Below are 18,854 nucleotides of genomic sequence, written 5' to 3'. Positions count from 1 at the left end.
GCTAGCAAAATTATTGATCGCATTTTAGAATGTGATGTAATTATTGTTTCAATGAAAGGTTTCACACAGTTCCTGAGTAATGTATCAGTAACAACCCCTCCTCCCCCCCCCTAAAAAAAAGAATTATTCTTATAACTAGTTTGGGGTTAAAATACTATAATGGTTGTACTATGAAGTAGTCCTAAAATTGGACTCGGCCCCAAGAAGTCCGATGATTTGGTTTGGACCAAATCATGCCAACTTGAGGAAGGGATAGTGGTTGTACGCGACCGGTGTGATTCATCAGAAGCGCCATCTCGTTATATGGCTAGCAACAGAATATTTTCGCTTTTCCCTCATTTTCCACAATTTCCGCACCTCCAGTTATACATTTTATATTCATCCCACCTATGGCTCCTGCGCTTTAGGCACCACCCTAAAAACTCTTACCTTTACATTTGTTCGCTTCCGAGATTTTTATGCAATAGCCACGTCATGAAGCTTGCGTTTCTTCATGCGGAACGTTAGGAGCAGTAAACACATCTTGATTTCGATAGCACTTTCTCCTAGAATTGTACGAAGTGGACTTACTTTTGGATCAGGCAAGGTAACCTAAAACAGATGTTGTAACTTTCGTGTTCTTAGCATTAATTTGGCTTTATTTGAGAATTGAAGTTCAAGCAAGCGAGGTATGACAGAAAAGTTCCCTTCTCATTCGTATGTTGTTAAAACGTTATTCTTTTTAGCTACTTATCTTGAAATGGAATTAAGTTGTAAGGAAGATATATGTATTATTTCGCCTTTTCCAAATTTTTTTAATTTTTTAAATTTTTTATCCACCCTACTTACTATACCTACTGTCAGGTAAATAGATCTTCCTTGCCTGCAGAATGAAGTGTCAAAATGATTTGTCAAATTTCATATTAAAAAAAAAAGGCCAAAAAACATTTTTTTTCAAGTTTTATTTATAATTACCACCAGTTTGTATGTCAGGAGGAAATTGAAACTAGTGTGAAGTGAAAGGTTGATGAAGGCAAATATGTTTGTGGAGGAAGTGAAAGGAAAACCCCTGATTCGGAATGTAAACCAGGTTATTTCTGTTCCTTAGGTTGCATTATAATTGGTCATAATATCTCATACGTCTAGCAATCTGTCAAAATGTTTCTCTATTAGATGGTTATTTCTTGTTGACTTCCGTTAATGTAGATCCTATTTTACACTGATCCCATTAATTTTGCTAGCTATATTTTAGGTATGTTTCTAAAGAATTTTCCAGGTGGAAATTTTGTCATGGTGTTAGTAATTTGTATCTTAAAGTTTATGTAAATAAGCAGGCAATGACAACCATGTTAACTCCCTATTCATAGCACATTTTTCTTTTGTAGTAAAGCAGGCTCTACCAAACTAGAATGTTTCGAGGAAGGATAAGAATGCATACATGTCGTATCATCCTGTTCACTTCATTGGTGTGGTTTCTACTTGATGTTGCAGTCCTCTTTTACTATTCGGATTCTCCTACTCCTTCTCGAGGTAACGGGATTGCTGATGGAAATCATGGTGCTATGCCCCAAAATTCACTTGGCATTCTTGGTGCCCAAGCTGCTGGGGCCCATCCAGCGAAAAGAGAGATCCTTGATGATTCCTCCGGTAACGCCGTCAATCATTTTGCTCAAGCATCGTTACCATCCAACCATAAAGATGAGGTGTGCATTCAACTATAGCAACATCCTCTTTAAGATTACTGAGATAGGAACATAACTGGGCTAGATAAAAAAAAAAGTATTATTAACCGCTGAATTTCTCTTACATAGGTGATAGAGATGGATGAACGTGGGTTTTCGTTAAAATATGCCCAACATGAGCTAAAGAAATGGGTTCCAGCTGCAGTCGTGCCTGAACAAGCTGGCAGTCCCGGAGAAATGGGGAAGCCTGTTCATTTACCTGCGGATCAGGAATCTTTAATGAGAGAAAAGTTCCGTCTCAATCAGTTCAATCTGTTGGCTTCAGACTCCATATCTCTGAACCGCTCGCTTCCAGATGTTCGCTTAGAAGGGTATGTAAAATCCATCTAAACATATTTATGGTAGACCATGGACGTAAAATGATTTATTTCCAACCGTACTAGTTGCCGTGAAAAATCTTATCCTTCCATGCTTCCAACAACGAGCATTGTTATCGTCTTTCACAATGAGGCTTGGTCAACATTGCTTCGCACTGTATGGTCTATCATAACCCGCTCACCACGTGAACTGCTGGCAGAAATTATTCTGGTGGATGATGCTAGTGAAAGAGGTACGTGATTAATGTTTCTAATGATTTTTACAACCTACTAAACTGGATATTTTTTTATATTTTGTTATTATTATTTGTGCTTGGCGTGTCGGGCAAAGATTATCTCGGAAAGGAACTTGAAGAACACGTAGCTAATTTCCCCGTCCCTGTTCACGTACTCCGTACTCACAAACGTTCGGGACTCATCCGAGCTCGCCTTATTGGTGCTAAAGAAGTTAAAGGACAAGTAATTACGTTTCTTGATGCCCACTGTGAATGCACAGAAGGGTGGCTTGAACCTTTGTTAGCTCGGGTGGCGGAAAATAGGTGACATTTATTGATATTTCGTTGTAGACTTAGGTTTTTTTTTTTTAAATAACACATTACTTATTAATTCATCATTATCGTATATTTAATGCAGGAAAATCGTTGTGTGTCCGATAATCGATGTAATTTCGGATGAGTCATTTGAATATGTGACAGCGTCCGACATGACTTGGGGAGGTTTCAATTGGAAACTCAACTTCAGATGGTATTATCGTTATAATGATATGCTTATGCAAAAAGCATAAACATTTTGGTGAATCTTATTAGGTACCGAGTTCCACAAAGGGAGATGGATCGACGAAACGGAGATCGCACTCAGCCTTTGCGGACACCAACAATGGCTGGAGGACTGTTCTCCATCGACAAAGATTATTTTGAGGAAATCGGCACCTATGACGAAGGCATGGACATTTGGGGTGGTGAAAATCTCGAAATGTCCTTTAGGGTATGTTTTCGTACTATACGGAACGGTTTGAAAGGATACGTAAAGTGGATGCTGGGTGATCATTCTTTTTACGTAACCATCAAAATGCCGCTAAATTTATAGATTATGGTAAGAAAAATTACCGCGTGTCATGACGATGGAGAGTTGTGCTCTTGATACAGGTGTGGCAATGTGGTGGCGAACTGGAAATAATTCCATGTTCACATGTTGGTCATGTATTTCGAGACAAGTCGCCATATTCCTTTCCCGGGGGTGTTGCCAAGATTGTCAACAAAAATGCCGCAAGAGTAGCTGAAGTCTGGATGGATCGCTGGAAGGATTTCTTCTACGAGATGAACCCAGGTTGAATCATCTCACCTCCACCCGTTTCTGTTTACTATGTAGAACCAGCGTCCTCCTTTATACTAATATTGATCCGGGCTTCAAGCCCATATCTTTAGTAGAAACGCTTGGGTTGGGGCTTTCGGACAGGATTTACACACTAACGGCCCGCATTTAGGGACAGGTAGCTTATTGGTTACCCAGAGCAATTGCTGGTTTATGTGTTAACAGGAACCATTCTCGTGACAGTGTAGCTTTCTTAGGATTAAGCCTCGTCTTCGAATCGTTTACGAAGACCTAATTGTTGGAATATGGGCTGCAGTGGCTATTTGTAGATACAATGGTTTCGTACACATTAACTTTAGGATTCTACTAACCAATCTTTAGTGATTCTTTATGATGAATCGGGTGCCCAGGTGTGGATGTGTGGTGGGTCGGTAGAAATAGCCACCTGTAGTCACGTGGGTCATGTCTTTCGCAAAACTACTCCCTACTCATTTCCTGGCGGAACAGCGCGCATTGTCAACCACAACAATGCACGACTTGCTGAAGTTTGGCTCGACCAATGGAAGGAATTTTATTATGAGCTCAATCCCGGTAGGGAATCCATTGCTGATGTGTTCTATTTAGTCACCTCAGCAATTCAATTTGGCATGCAACCGCTCTATCGGGATGTATAGCATGGCAGGACAAGCGTTCCTTTTTTGTTTTTTGTTTTTTTATTTTTGTTGTTTATCCTTCCTCTCTTTCCTTCTGTTTTTACTTCTTTGTCACTTTACAACGTTATGTCTGTTTTGAAATTTCCATCGGTGACTCGGTATTGCTTCACGCCTACTAACGTAGTTTTTCACTTCCTTTCTGCTTCCATCTTGCGCCAATGGATATGTTTGGCTTTTAGAAACGCATTTAAACAAATGAAAAGTAACTCGATTTCCCTCTACCCATAGCTTCTTTCCTTTTGCATATTTAGTCAATTTAATGATTGGGCAAATGTTTTGACTTTGGCATTGAATGGATTCTTTAGGTGCAAGAAGTGTGGAAGTGGGAGATGTATCATCCAGACGCGCTTTGAGAAAGAAGCTCAATTGTAAAAGTTTTCGGTGGTATCTGGAGAATGTTTATCCCGAATCTCAAATGCCTTTGGACTATTTTTTCCTCGGAGAGGTATTAGAACTTATTATCATAGTTATTATTATTGGGTTTTTTAATTTTTATTATTATTTTTTTTTTTTACATTTTTAAAAATATTTATTTTATTTTTCACCTCTTTCTCTCCCACTCTCTTAGTTTTTTCGCAGCCTCTCTCGCATTCTCTTTTTCTAGCCTTTCTAGCTAATTATGTTCTCGTGTCTGTGCAACTAAAAGTGACCAATCCTTTTTTCAATATTTAGATTCGCAATGCAGAAACGCAAACGTGCTTAGATACAATGGGCCGTAAAGGTTAATATGAAAAGAAATCACAATGTTATTTTTCGTATTAACCAACGTATTCTTAGGTGGTGAGAATGTCGGGATCTCCTACTGCCATGGACTTGGCGGTAATCAAGTATTTGCATACACCAAACGCCAGCAAATCATGTCCGATGATAACTGTCTGGATGCTACTGGAACCGACGGAATTGTTAAGCTAATCCGTTGTCATGGAATGGGTGGCAATCAAGCGTGGCTCTATGAAGCTCAGGTATCGTGTTTTAAGTCGACTAATGTATTAACAAAGTTTGTCAGTAAGCAAACCTATTACATTTCTGGGAATATTTCTTTATGTTGTAGGACGGTCTGATACGCCATGTGAATTCCGGCCGTTGCTTATCGAAACCAGAATCACGAGATGTAACATTGCCTGTGTTACGAAGATGTGATGGATCCTCAGGACAGCAATGGGTCATGAAGAGTCGGTTTAAGTGGCAGGCTACTATAGACGATAATTCCTTGTAAATGGCTTTGTATTTCTACGAACCTTCCAAAGAGAGAGAGAAAACGATAGAGAAACGTGTTGTCAGATGACATGTATATAGGTGAAAGGTTGCCATTTAAATATGATGGGAGCTCGTGATGCCGTCCTCTTAACAACCTCCATGTTTTCTAAATATGTACCATTTTGTTGTATCACATGACACATTCCATCTCACTAAGACCATTGAAATGCATTCTCGGCAATGAGTAGCAGCAACACCAACTTAATGTGACATCAGAGGTTTGGTTTACTGGAGTCGTTTGCTTTTGTTTTTCATTGATATAGTTTTCACCTTTTTTCTCCCATACACCTGGCGTTTGCTGCGCTTTCATAGGCCCTCTAATGCTATACAGTACTTTCCGTTGTACTTCTAGATCATCTGCTAAAACGTAATTAAGTCTCAACTTCGAGACGTGCGTGAAAGCTGTACTTCTGATTGATTGGTACATCTACATAACATTTAAATTATCCAGCGTCAACTTGTTCCGCGTATCGTTTGACTGAATACAGATATCGCTGCCCAAAATTAGCATATACTATTGAAGACCAAAAATTTATTTCATATGAGACTATTTGGCGAGTTGCTACCATAAGCATGCTTTTTTCAAGCAGCTGCTGTCCTCATCGTGTCAAAAATCAAAACTTTGTTACTAACATTAAACATCCATTAACCTCCTCCGGTTTAAGCTTCCGCCACCCTGGCTTAGGTTTCAGGAATGAATCATCAGAGTATATCCTTGACATTCCATAAAAATAGGGAAGGTCATGAAAAATATCAGTCAGGAATCCCGTAAAGGAAAATGCTTTTCCATTGTGTCCCCCCTCTGGTCTCTAATTTGAAGTCGCAAAACCTTAACATATGGTCATATAGGGAGATACTGCTAAGCGACACAAATAAGTGTTTAAACGCCTGTATCCTAACAAACATATAGAATTTTTGCGCACGTTTTCAACTATACCCGTATAGAATGGGGCTTTGATTCTTGCACAGGTATCTGTCGCTGAGTTCTCTTTAAAAAAACGTAGTAACCATGTGAATGGTACCGAAAATCATATTGTCACATGATTTTTTGCGAAAAGGCATAGAGTCAATAGAGTCTCTGGACCTCGGGACAATTTAACCAAAAATGAAGACTAAACTGGCTGCTGCTTGCAAGCGCATGGTAGTCAGTTGGCTCAGCCTCCATTTATTGGCTAAAACACGACCAAGAGTGGATGTCACTAATTTACAAACAAAAACCATCTAGGTTATCCAAAGATAGACTTAGGCACGAAAAGACAAGTTAGACTTGCTTACTTCAAAATCAGAATTACAATCTTATAAAACACGCTTTCCTCTGGTGACTAGGGATGGGATGCTGAAAAATGCCGCAAGCCGTTGGTTTATTGCAAACTTTATCGTAATGGTAGAAGGTTTTTTTTCTCTGGAAAGACCAAAGCATGTCCATGGCTACCGGTCTAGATGGAAAAATAAGACATTGAATTAATTTAAATGGAACAAGAAGTTCATAACAGGACAATGCAGTATTTAGTTTTGAGAATTTTTCAAACTAAAGCCACGCCTTTCATTGTATAACGTTCAAGATCCATACATACATCCATATATACAGACTTGCCGCGATCGCAATCCCGATCACGATAAAAAAAATTGATCGCTAATCCGATCACTTGAGATTGATCGGGATTCGATCATTTTTAGCGACCAATCTTTGCGCCATCTAGCGGTCGATTTGGTTGTCGCATGTAAGTATTTTACTACTTTTGTTGTCGAACGAGAATTGTCAGAGACTGTTTAATACTCACTCTTTTTTGTAATGTACTAAATGCCTTAAAGAATGTGAATTTTAGTACACTAGATGTATAAAAATGATCGGGAAAAAAGATCCAAAAAATTCGATCGGCAATCCGATCATCCACAGTTTGATCGGATCGCCGATCACGATAAAAAATTGATTGAAGCGGCTAGTTTGCATATATAAAATCCAATTTATTCTCTAAAATAATTTTGCTTTAGAAATCCTTTTACCTTGAGTGATTTACCTACAAAGGTAATTTTTTCCTCGAAGCCACTTAGATAAGTTGGGATAATTCCTTCGTGAGACGTGAAAAAAGGAAGGCGGATGACAGTCGCGTGGTGATCTTTATACATTTGGAACATATCTACCATATCAGCGATTCTAAATACAATATGTAATACTTCAAGTATTGAGACAAACGGGGAAAACTTATGGGAAAAAGCTGTTTTCACGACAGCTTCCAAAAATCGAATTTTAGTTAAAATTCCATGGAGGTTCTTTTAGGTAGGTTCCTCTTTGGAGGTTCTTTTAGGTAGCAGGTACCCTTGACATTTTTATCAGATTTGGTTTATAAATTTTGTTTAGGTAGCTTTACTTTCTGTTTTAGTTAAATGTATTTGGTCGATCGAGATAATGTAATGTAAAAAAATGCTAATTTAGCTTCCTTGCATGGCTGAACGGCTAGCTATAGAGAAGAGGGTAAAAATGGGGGTATCTTAGTTAGCTTTGGTTAAATATTAGGGTTAAGCGGACCCAAATCGGACAAAAAACGTATTTTGTCATTATATCTGAAAAAAATGGCATTTAGCGCTTTGGAAGGTATGATGTTGTAAAGTGTACCTAAGTTTATTTTCAAAATTTTTCTCATTCTAATTGGTTTAGTAGTTTAGTCGTAAACAAATTTTTTTGAAAATGACAAAATTGAAGGAAAAAAAATGAAAGGGGGATAGCTGGACATCCATTGTACCACATTAGACATGGTCTTTAAACCTTGAGATAATGAAGATACATGCTTCGAAAAAATCGTATAACGTTCAGATTTCATTAAATTATATATGTATGTGTAAAAAAATACTAAAGTTAATTTAATTTGATCGAAGTCCGGCAATGAATGATTGGGGGTGGGGTTGGCGGTGAAATAGGACTGAAACGAAAAAGGACTGAAAATTTCCAGTCCTATTTCTACCGGAAAAATAGGGCTGACTTCAAAAAACTTTTAGGATAGTCCTATTTCTCCAAGCCATCAGTCCTATTTCTCTTTAGTGTTGGCGACTATCTAAACCTCAAAACGATATATCGATATTTTTAGATAGTTTTTAGATAGTGGAATTTTTTAGATAATCGCTGTATCGATACATTCCAAATAGATCTTCCATTTAACAAGAGATGGCGTCTAGTGGAAATGAGAAAAAAACTATAATAATTTAATAAATTATTACCTCTACCTAGATTTGAACTCCGATGCTTCGTGATACGAGCTCCGACTTAAACCCACACCGCTAAACCAGTAAAAAACAAACGACATGGCACAAGTATGGTTTTTGTTGGCGAGTATCGATACAAATTTCATGACATACAATATTTTTATCGTCTGCTTTACTTTACAAGTCTTAACAGATGATTTTAGTTATACATATCAGTGTTGCCTTACGTAATAGAATAGGTTTTTGTAGAGATATTTATTACATGAATATGAGATGTAGAGAAAATAATAATTTACCATTGTGCAAATGTATATATCGTCAGCATCTAAAAATATGTTTTTCAAATTTAAAAAAAATGTTTTGCAGATGGATTCGAACTTCTGTACTTCGTATTACGAGCGCGGAATTGATCCACAACGCTAACGTGTGTCAGGCAATGAATCCAACGTTTGGTGCCGAGTATCGATACAAATTTCAGAAACAACTGCTATTTACCGTCATCTGCTTTATCGACGGTGCTAAACAGAATACTATTTTGCTATGAAAATCTGTTACAATTATCAATTAAAACTTCTATTTTATTAGTACCGTACACGCCTCAGTTAACAGTGAGCAAGTATCCTAAATTGTTGTTACTCAGATACGTTTAAAATTTAATGTGTAGCAGATTGTAAAAAAAATGCCCCAAATCAGCTTTGCACTCGAGATTTCCGAATCCCAAGCACAGTCCTTATCCACAGCACTACTCCCTCATTAAATTTGTATGCAATGCAATGCATAATAATATGTTACCGAGTATCGATACAAATTGCAGACGAAATTCTAACATTGCTGTCGTCTGCAACGATTTAGATTGAAGATTTGTTTACTATTGATATCAGGGTTGCCACCGCAATTAATAGTATTCTTATACAGCGAATAAACTATTAAAAACGTCAAAATATTTATATAGGACTGTTATGCAAAATATTTTGAAATTCCCGTTAAAAAAACATCTAAAACATATTTTTGCAACAATCAAAAATAGTGAAAAACTATGTCTCCGTTGAGGATTGACCTCCGTATCTTTAAGTCCTGAGTCACATCTTCTTCCATTTAGCCATAACGTTCTTTAAAATACGTAACCAGCAAGGTGGTATTGTTGTGGCGTAGTATCGATACAAATTGCAGACGGATATCTAATTTTGTCGTCGTCTGCTCAATTTTACGAAGCTGCTGTTGCTAATTTGGCAACGTCAGGATCGGAGATGGGGAAATCGGTAACGAAGGGAGGAGTCACCGAACACCTCACCTGACGATTACCGCAGTTAGCTGAGGACACCTGTCCGTTTACCGTCGTCTCCTCTAAAACAAACTTAGTATCGTACTCGTGTGTCCATCACTTGTCCTGTTTTTTCTCTTCGTTTTTTCGCTCAAGTACTGGCAGGCAACCAGTACTTCGCTAACTCGAATTTCCTTTCTTTGTGTTAATACTAGCTGGCAACTAGTATTTCCTTTCGTGTCGAACTGTCTATTCCAACAAACTCACGTGGTAACCTGCTCGCAACAAGTCACCACTACCTGTTATTTTTCTCTCGTGCACTGGCAACCATACGCCAAAATACAATCCTAGTTTTTCTCAACGTCCCTATTTTTTCATCTGTCTCGTCCGTGCGTAAAGGCAACAAATTGGTGCATCGACCGGGAAATTATCGAAGCTCGGTACGACGGCCATTACGCACGCCTTTCGTCCGTCGCCTTCGCCATCGTCTCGCCACCAACTTCGTCTTCGCCATCTTCGCCTTCGCCATCGCCTCGCCGCCGTCTTCGCCTTCGCCATCGCCTCGCCGCCGTCCTCGACTTCATCCGGTCTCATCGTCTCTCACCTTCCTCACTCGCCTTCAAGCTGACGACATTCAATTAATAGTCATATTTCAGTAACATTTCATCCGCATCGCTCCGTTTCATATCATCCTAAGACCCGCGTGGCAGACTCATCGTTCCATCGTCCACGTCCGAATCACTACGTGTTCAGTTCGTAGCTCGTCTCGCCGTAATTACTCTGTTTCCTTACTTTACACCATCATGGCCCAGTCCCTTCCTCATCTTCCCGCTATCGATGAAGATGACGAAACAAATTTCGATTGGGAAACCGCCACCGATCCAGCACGTCTCAAAAGATTCCGCACTACCGGAAAATCAACGCACACCCGTTCAGGAAAGAAGTTGATGACGGCCGTTCGAGTCGGCGAAGATCGCGACACCGTCCGCGCCTTACGAGCCACGTATATCCGCGATTACGATGAACTGGAGGAGCGACACGACCGTTTTCTACAGTTTTTCGCCCCAGATGCTCCGTCTGAGGCCCTCGCTGGCGAACAACTTTGGCTGCAAGCGGTAGTGTGTGAACACCAAGCCCTGTTGACTACGTGCGACGATTATTTGGCAAGGCTTCCAGCCCGATCGACCGCTTCACTATCTTCCTCACATCACTCCAGCGTGTCATCCGCTCGCGCAAAGATACAAGAAGCCGAACGGCTGCAGAAGGAAGCTGAATTCAGACTTCAAAGCGCCCAAGACGAAGCGGTTCGTAGGGCCGCTGAAGATGTCACTTTAAGGCAAGTCGAAGACTACCAACGACAAGTCGCCGCTAATCGTCAACAGCGGGAACTCCGCGACCAAATTGAACTTCAACGGCTTTCCGGCGCCATCCTGAAAAGACAATTAAATGAACTTACCGACGGAGAACAGGATCAGCCCGAACAGACACCGATGCTACCCGTCACGAGCGCATCGTCCGAGGCCACTGCTCCTTCTTCTATTTGGTCTGCAAACCCACCTTGCCAAACGTCGACTGTTAGGTCTACCACAGTCGGCTTACCACCTCCTCAAAATGCCGTCCCTACGCACACAACGATGACACCCTCAATCGGCTCCAGTATACCGAAGTCGTTGACGCCTACTAGGCTCTTCACGCCGTCAAACCCCGTTCCATCCACGATCGCTACGCCTTCAGTCGCCGGCGGAGTTTTCAACCAAGTCCGCGGACTTGCAGCTAGAGCCATCAGTGCCCTCACTCCAAGCAAGCCTGCTCCCATCCCGTCGCACCGAAGAGCCTCACAGCCGACGACGGGCGGTTCTACCAACCCTTCTAGCGCGATGCCTACTACAGGAGCTGGTAGGCCCCCATATGTATCTACTCATGCAACGAGTACACCACAAATCAACCCCCAACGAACGCATGAATATTCAAGACATTCATTCCCACCGCCGTCTGGATCTTCAGTGGGAAATGGTGGCACGCCACAACCAACTTCGCTCCCGTTCCCGAGCAATGAAATGGCTCCACCATTATATTTACCGGCCCCACCAATTCCGCTAGCTCCGCCGCAAGTAACCCTCGACTCATCGCGGGTTTACACGCCAGACGCCTGGATCCATTCCCCTGAAAACCCATCTGCGCTTGGTCGTTCGGGTGTCAAACCACCAAGGATGAAGGCACCAAACTTTGACGGCAACCCACGCAATTGGCCCATGTTCATCCAAATGTTTAAGGTCTTCGTCCACGACGCGGTCAACTCTGATGCAGAACGGATTGCACACCTTCACGATGCGCTTACTCAAGCCATTAGAAAGGACATTGGTGAAGCCCTGCAGAACCCTGGGCTTTACCGACACGCTCTAAGCGAACTGCACAAACGCTACGGGAACCCTCAGATCGTTTCTCAAGCTTGCACATCATCTCTACTAAAATTGCAATCGTTCAGGGATAACGATTATAAAGCCCTGCGTGCTTTTTCGGCCGACCTCCATTCCGTTGTGGCCACGTTGAGACTTGGTGGATACGGCATGGAACTCCACAGCAACGCTACTCTTTCACAACTTGTCTCCAAGCTACCCCCTGCGTTAAGAAGTCGATGGGGAGAAAAAAGCTGGTCCATGCAACCCCAGTTATCTACCGTAGAAGACCTGGATAAATGGCTTGATGGAATCGCCATGGCTGAGCATTCCATCAGAGCAGGATCGATCGAAAGTTACCACGAAAAACCTCACAGAAAAATCAACGATGGAAAAAATCGCAGTCACCCTGGCCACAACGTATTCAACACTACCGTCGACAGACCGATCGAGCCAGCAAAATGTCCAGGATGCAAATCCATACATTACCACCACCTGAAAGACTGTAGACAGTTCAAGGCAGTCCCCGTCGAGAAGAGAGCTGCCATTGCAAAGGAATGCAATGCTTGTTTCCGTTGCTTAGGCCGGGATCACCTCAGCCGAGAATGTCGACGCAGCGAAAGATGCAGCCAGGCCAATTGTGACGGGGTACATCATCCGCTGCTACACGGAGCTCCCAGAATGTTCCCGAAGTGGGATAAACCAAAAGAAGCCGGATTCTCCGGATCAGTTGCCATGGGATCGAATAGAAGAATTTTGTTGCCGATCGTCCCAGTAATTGTGCAGGCTAACGGAAAGGAAGTTCAGCTATTTGCGCTCCTCGACGGTAGCAGCGAGATCTCCGTCATAAAGAGACGAATTGCCGAACTTCTCGGGTTGGAAGGCCGCGTGGAACGTCTTGTGACAAGAACAGTCGACGGAATAGGTCGACCGACCGACCACAAAATAGTCGAATTTGACATCGCTTCGCTGGATGGCCTATACTCTTTTAACGTTGTGGGCGCGCACGTTATGGATACCTTTCAGTTACACAAAGGGTCGATTGATCTGACCAACCTCGCAGAGAAATGGCCGCACCTCGCTCATGTGCCCATACACTCTGCGCTCGACCAAGACGTCGCCATTCTGATCGGTCAAGATCATCCGGCAGCGATCGAGATATTTGAATCCCGCAAAGACCCGTATCACCAACGAGCCCCCCGTGCTTACCTCACTGCCTTTGGTTGGTGTATTGCTGGACCAACGGCGCGTTCCGGTAAAGAAAAGGGGAACTACTGTTTTCATGGAAACTTAGTCGACGACCGATGTGGCGCATTGTTACAACAATTCATGGAACTTGACACCTTTGGAACGAAACCAAACGTCGCCAAACCGGTGGGCGATGAAGATAAAAGGGCGTGGAAAATTTTGAAGGAAACGACAAAACATAACGGCGAACGTTATGAATCAGGCCTACTGTGGAAGCTGGACGACCCGGCTTTACCCAACAACTTCTTTACAGCGCAACGGCGCCTCCTTTGCCTCGAAAAGAAACTATCCAAGGATAAAAAATTGGCCGAAACTTACAAAGGAGTTATCGACATGTACGTAAATCTTAAACATGCTCGAAAACTGTCAAAAGGAGAAATCGACGCTGGTCCGTCAGGGCGAACATGGTACAACCCGCATCATCCGGTGTTCAATCCGAACAAGCCTGGAAAATGTCGTGTTGTATTCGATTTGTCCGCCAAGTGCCGTGGGATATGCCTAAATGACGTTCTCCTCCGAGGTCCAGATCTCCTTACGAATCTTATTGGGATACTTCTCCGCTTTCGACAATACGCTGTACCAATCGTTGCGGACGTGGAAAAAATGTTCCACCAGGTCAGGGTGCGGCCTATCGATGGGCCGGCTTTCCGATTCCTCTGGCGTGAACCTGGTTCATCACAACCGCCAGACGTCTACCAAATGGATGTCCATCTTTTTGGTGCCGCCTCTTCACCAGCAGTGTGTTCAAACGCGCTACAACAGGCGGTGAAAGACTACGGTGACGACCATCTTCTCAAACAAATCACGAAACACTTCTATGTCGATAATTGGTTGGCATCCTTTTCGACGGAAGCAGAGGCCATATCTACAGCTCATCGTTTGACCGAAACGCTGAAAACCGGTGGATTTCCGCTCACTCAATGGGCGACGTCAAACGACGCCGTCCGCCAATCACTACCTGGACAACAACTAGAGAATGCAGTCGTCAATATGGATCTTGATGCCGAGCCGATTGAAAGGACGCTCGGCCTCGTATGGAATTTCAACCGTGATGCCTTCATTCTAGGTGCTTCCGTACGACCCGATGGCCGAACCAAACGTGATATTATGAAGGCCCTTTCCAGCATCTTTGATCCACTTGGTTTCCTATCACCCATAGTGTTGCAAGCGAAATTTCTGATGCAGGATATCTGGCGCAGGAAATTCGATTGGGATGTTGAATTGGACCAAGACCTAATCGACCGTTGGATCCAGTGGGCGAATTCTCTTCCACTGCTCAACGGCCTTGCCTTAGATCGCTGTATTTCACCAACAGGAAAGCATGTGTCGACAATAGAACTTCACGTTTTTGGTGATGCATCAGAGATGGGTTTTGGAGCCGTTTGCTACGCCCGCTTCGTCTACCCTAACGGTACGGCGGATACCAGCCTTCTTCTTTCAAAATCGCGGATAGCACCACTGAAGTTTATGACCATCCCGCGTCTCGAGCTGAATGCTGCTGTCTTAGCTGCCCGCCTGGCCGTTCAGGCGAAAGAAGAACACGACATTATTTTTAATAAAACCATCTATTGGTCTGACTCGAGTACCGTCCTGAGTTGGATCAAGTCTCGTTCCTGCCGCTTCAATGTTTACGTCGGTAATCGCATCGGGGAGATCCTCGAGTCTTCTTCTTCAAGCCAATGGAATTATGTCCCAAGCTCCATCAACCCAGCCGATGATGCAAGCAGGGGTCTCGACGCCGCTGAATTTGACATCCGACATCGTTGGTTTTCTGGCCCGGAGTATCTAAAGGTGTCAACCGACTGGCCTTGTCTTCCATCCCTACCGCCACTGGAAGCGGATGATCCAGAAGTTCGCGAGACAACATGGGTCGGCCAGGTCCAATTGCAAGACAACGAGATCGACCAGCTTATTGCAAGAAAATCGCGAGTTCATATCGTCATCCGTACCGTCGCTTACATGTTCCGATTTATTGCCAACGCGCGCAAGACTCGAGAACATAGAAAGTTGGATGGCCTATCGGAAGAAGAAATCAGCCTAGCCCGCAACGCACTATTTCGACACACGCAGCGAAACGTTTATCGTATCGAGATGGACGATTTACGGGCCGGCCGCCCAATTGAATCGAGTTCCAGTCTCATCAAGCTATCGCCATATCTGGATCACCGTGGTATAATGTGCGTAGGCGGTCGGATCGACAAGGCGCCGGTGCCACTTGACGTTCGCCACCCCATCATCCTTCCACGTCATGAACGTTTCACTCAGTTGATCCTCTCCCAGATGCACCGTGATCGAGCGCATTCGTCGGCCGAACAGCTTCACCACGAAGCGCGAAGTCAATACTGGATCCCCAAAGGCAGGCTTACTGCCCAAAAGGCATTCCGGATGTGTCTCCCTTGTAAGAGGAAGAACGCGAAAGGCTTTCACCCGAAAATGGCCGACCTACCCAGCTTTCGCCTAAAGGTAGGCTATCCCGCATTCACACACACCGGCGTGGATTATTTCGGGCCAATAGAAGTGACAATTCTACGACGCACTGTCAAACGCTGGGGCTGCCTTTTTACCTGCCTGACGTCTCGTTGCGTCCATTTGGAGATGGCATATTCACTCGACACCAGCTCGTTTATCTCCGCATTGGATCGTTTCCAAAACCGTCGCGGCGTCCCAGCTTCTCTCCATAGCGACAATGGAACGAATTTTGTCGGAGCTCAACGAGAGCTGGCTGAATGCCTTCAAAATCTCAACCAACACGAAATACTTAAGCATCTAGGCCGCCAACCCACCAAGTGGCATTTCAACCCGCCAGCCGCCCCGCATTTTGGTGGCGCATGGGAACGCCTCGTCCGCTCCGCCAAGACCGCGTTACGATCCGTCTTGGGAAGACAACGACTTTCTGACGAAATTCTCGTCACAGCTCTCACCCACATTGAGAACGTCCTCAACAGCCGGAAACTCACAGCCAGCAGCGACGACCCAGCTGACCCAGAGAGCCTCACGCCCAATCACCTACTTCTAGGACGCGCAAACCCAAATACTCCACCTGACGTCTTCTCTAAAGACGACTTATCTGCCCGACAAAGGTGGCGTATTTCACAGGCCATGGCCGACCAGTTCTGGCGTAGATGGATGAAAGAGATCATTCCCAGCCTCACGGAGCGTGAAAAATGGTACCAGGATCAGCCGAATCTCGAAGTCGGCGATATCGTCGTGCTTATAAACTCATCAACTCCCCGTGGTATCTTGCCAACCGGCCGAGTCACCCAAGTCGTCGTCGGTGGAGATGGAATTGTCCGGTCAGCGTATATCCAAACCAATGGCACCGAATACCATCGTCCCGTCCATGAACTACTATTGATTGAATCCGTCCATGTAAGAGAAGATGCGATTGATCAAAACAATCGCAGGGCCGGCGATGTTGCTAATTTGGCAACGTCAGGATCGGAGATGGGGAAATCGGTAACGAAGGGAGGAGTCGCCGAACACCTCACCTGACGATTACCGCAGTTAGCTGAGGACACCTGTCCGTTTACCGTCGTCTCCTCTAAAACAAACTTAGTATCGTACTCGTGTGTCCATCACTTGTCCTGTTTTTTCTCTTCGTTTTTTCGCTCAAGTACTGGCAGGCAACCAGTACTTCGCTAACTCGAATTTCCTTTCTTTGTGTTAATACTAGCTGGCAACTAGTATTTCCTTTCGTGTCGAACTGTCTATTCCAACAAACTCACGTGGTAACCTGCTCGCAACAAGTCACCACTACCTGTTATTTTTCTCTCGTGCACTGGCAACCATACGCCAAAATACAATCCTAGTTTTTCTCAACGTCCCTATTTTTTCATCTGTCTCGTCCGTGCGTAAAGGCAACAGCTGAGCAGTGAAATTTTTCAGTATTCAGCCGTGTTGCCATCAAATTTATCAGTGCTTTAAGTTTCGTAATATATTATTATAAATATTTAAAAAAAAGGACAAATGCTACCGCTTCTAAAAAACTTTCTTGTAAAAAAATTTTCTGCAATTTTTCTCACACAACCAAAAATTGTGGAAAAGTGGGATTGTTGGTCGAGTGGGATTGAACCCAAGGACTTTGTGTCATGAACCTTGCCTTATAGCTCTGCACCAGCACACTTATGAAAATTCGAATCATAATTCAAATGTATTTTTGTTGAATAATATCGATACAAATCGACAACGGAAATCTAATATTTCAGTCGTCTGCTTGCTTTTCAAAGCATGAAACACATTATTTGCCAAAAAAAATCGATAAAAACATGCATCCGTACCGTAGCGTTGAACTCGGAACTATTGTGCCACAAACGCCGTATATAACAACAGCGCTATGACATGTATTAGGGAGACGATGGCTTCCGCATAAGTTTATTGTATATAATTATCGATACAAACCCGACAAACTAACCTATATCATTTGTGCAGTGCTATTTTTGGCTGGTAGATGGGAGTTATTAGATATTTTATCGATAATCGTATCGTTATCTAAAAGTGGGCGTAGATAATTTGTATCTAGCAGAACTATATAATCGCCAACACTAGAGTAGACACAGATATCTTGGGGTCGTGTGCGATTCGTGTCTTGCTGCATAATAATCTGGTTTGGGTTCCATTCTGAATGTATGCTGCGACGCTGTAAGCATCGTCACTGGCGTCGCAGAATAGGTGCAGTTGTTGGGTTTCTGGCCCGATCCATCGGTCTATTTTGGTATCAACAAGGTCTAATAGTCCCTTGATTAATGTCTACCAGTGTGGGATGATTTTTGTCGGTACCGGCTCATCCCACCCAGTTTTCTCGACCCAGATCCTTTGCATGATCACTTTAGCGATCACGGTCACCGGTGATATCGAGCACATCGGATCAAAGACTTTCGAAGCGAGACTGAGCGAACAGCCTCCGCTTCGAGGGTCTTTTATCAAGCTTATCGGCTTCATCTAATATTTTCCGGGCGTTAAACCGAAAGGTGTCGGTCAAGGGATCCCAGGCTACTCCAAGTGCCTTGACTGTCTCGCCTGGGGTCTGGCCCATACTTACGGGTTCGTCTTGGAACTCTATTTCCTTCAATTCTTCTCGTAGTTCTTTACTATTTGTAGTCCATTTTCGTAGCTCCATTTTGGCGGTACTAAATAGTTGTCGTGCTTGAGTGATGAATCGTGCGGCCTGAGGTACGGTATCAGCTCCCCCCAACCAGTCATCCACGTATACTTGCGACCGTAGTTGATTAACTAAGTCCGGGTAGCCTGACCGTTATCGTCCAAACATTTCAGGATACCTGCCCTTAAAATGAAAGGGCTAATTGATAAGCCAAAGGGTACCCGTTTCCACGGGTACTCTACTAGCTGGATCGGGTTTTCATCGCGGTTTCTGACCCAAATAAAACGTACTATTTGCGCATGGTCTTTCTGTATCCCGATTTGCAAGAAAGCTT

General features: G+C 43.5%; 2 protein-coding genes across 5 annotated transcripts; both read left to right on the top strand.

The window, feature by feature from the left end:
• The first annotated feature begins 432 nt into the window (after nucleotides 1–432).
• Nucleotides 433–5,823, top strand: LOC130689302 (polypeptide N-acetylgalactosaminyltransferase 5-like). 4 transcript variants are annotated; one of them, XM_057512308.2, is made up of 12 exons: nucleotides 433–586; nucleotides 1,365–1,682; nucleotides 1,791–2,032; nucleotides 2,105–2,271; nucleotides 2,370–2,577; nucleotides 2,672–2,782; nucleotides 2,845–3,022; nucleotides 3,760–3,940; nucleotides 4,368–4,507; nucleotides 4,735–4,783; nucleotides 4,840–5,024; nucleotides 5,114–5,823. In XM_057512308.2, exons 2-12 carry the CDS (start codon nucleotides 1,389–1,391, stop codon nucleotides 5,276–5,278), a joined length of 1,920 nt encoding a protein of 639 aa, XP_057368291.1. In that variant the 5' UTR covers nucleotides 433–586; nucleotides 1,365–1,388; the 3' UTR covers nucleotides 5,279–5,823. The 4 variants fall into 4 exon arrangements, with proteins under 4 accessions (XP_057368291.1, XP_057368290.1, XP_057368292.1 ...); XM_057512307.2 differs by lacking the exon at nucleotides 3,760–3,940 and adding an exon at nucleotides 3,184–3,364 and having other exon boundaries at nucleotides 434–586; XM_057512309.2 differs by lacking the exon at nucleotides 3,760–3,940 and adding an exon at nucleotides 3,184–3,364 and having other exon boundaries at nucleotides 442–586; nucleotides 1,373–1,682.
• A 4,758-nt stretch (nucleotides 5,824–10,581) lies between these two features.
• LOC130689298 (uncharacterized) lies at nucleotides 10,582–16,914 on the top strand. The gene has a single exon (XM_057512299.1). It carries the CDS (start codon nucleotides 10,582–10,584, stop codon nucleotides 16,912–16,914), a length of 6,333 nt encoding a protein of 2,110 aa, XP_057368282.1.
• Nucleotides 16,915–18,854: the final 1,940 nt, after the last annotated feature.

Source organism: Daphnia carinata, chromosome 10, assembly GCF_022539665.2.
Source record: "Daphnia carinata strain CSIRO-1 chromosome 10, CSIRO_AGI_Dcar_HiC_V3, whole genome shotgun sequence".
Classification (NCBI taxonomy): domain Eukaryota; kingdom Metazoa; phylum Arthropoda; class Branchiopoda; order Diplostraca; family Daphniidae; genus Daphnia; species Daphnia carinata.
The sequence above is the reverse complement of the archived record's forward strand: the minus strand, read 5'-3'. Positions and strand labels throughout refer to the sequence as shown.

Excerpts from the sequence above, each read along its gene's own strand:
- LOC130689298 (XM_057512299.1), top strand. The coding sequence starts at position 10,582 with ATGGCCCAGTCCCTTCCTCATCTTCCCGCTATCGATGAAGATGACGAA.
- LOC130689302 (XM_057512308.2), top strand. The coding sequence starts at position 1,389 with ATGTTTCGAGGAAGGATAAGAATGCATACATGTCGTATCATCCTGTTC. Across the intron at positions 2,783-2,844 it reads TGGAAACTCAACTTCAGATG|GTACCGAGTTCCACAAAGGG; the intron begins GTATTATCGTTA and ends GAATCTTATTAG. Across the intron at positions 4,508-4,734 it reads ACTATTTTTTCCTCGGAGAG|ATTCGCAATGCAGAAACGCA; the intron begins GTATTAGAACTT and ends TTCAATATTTAG.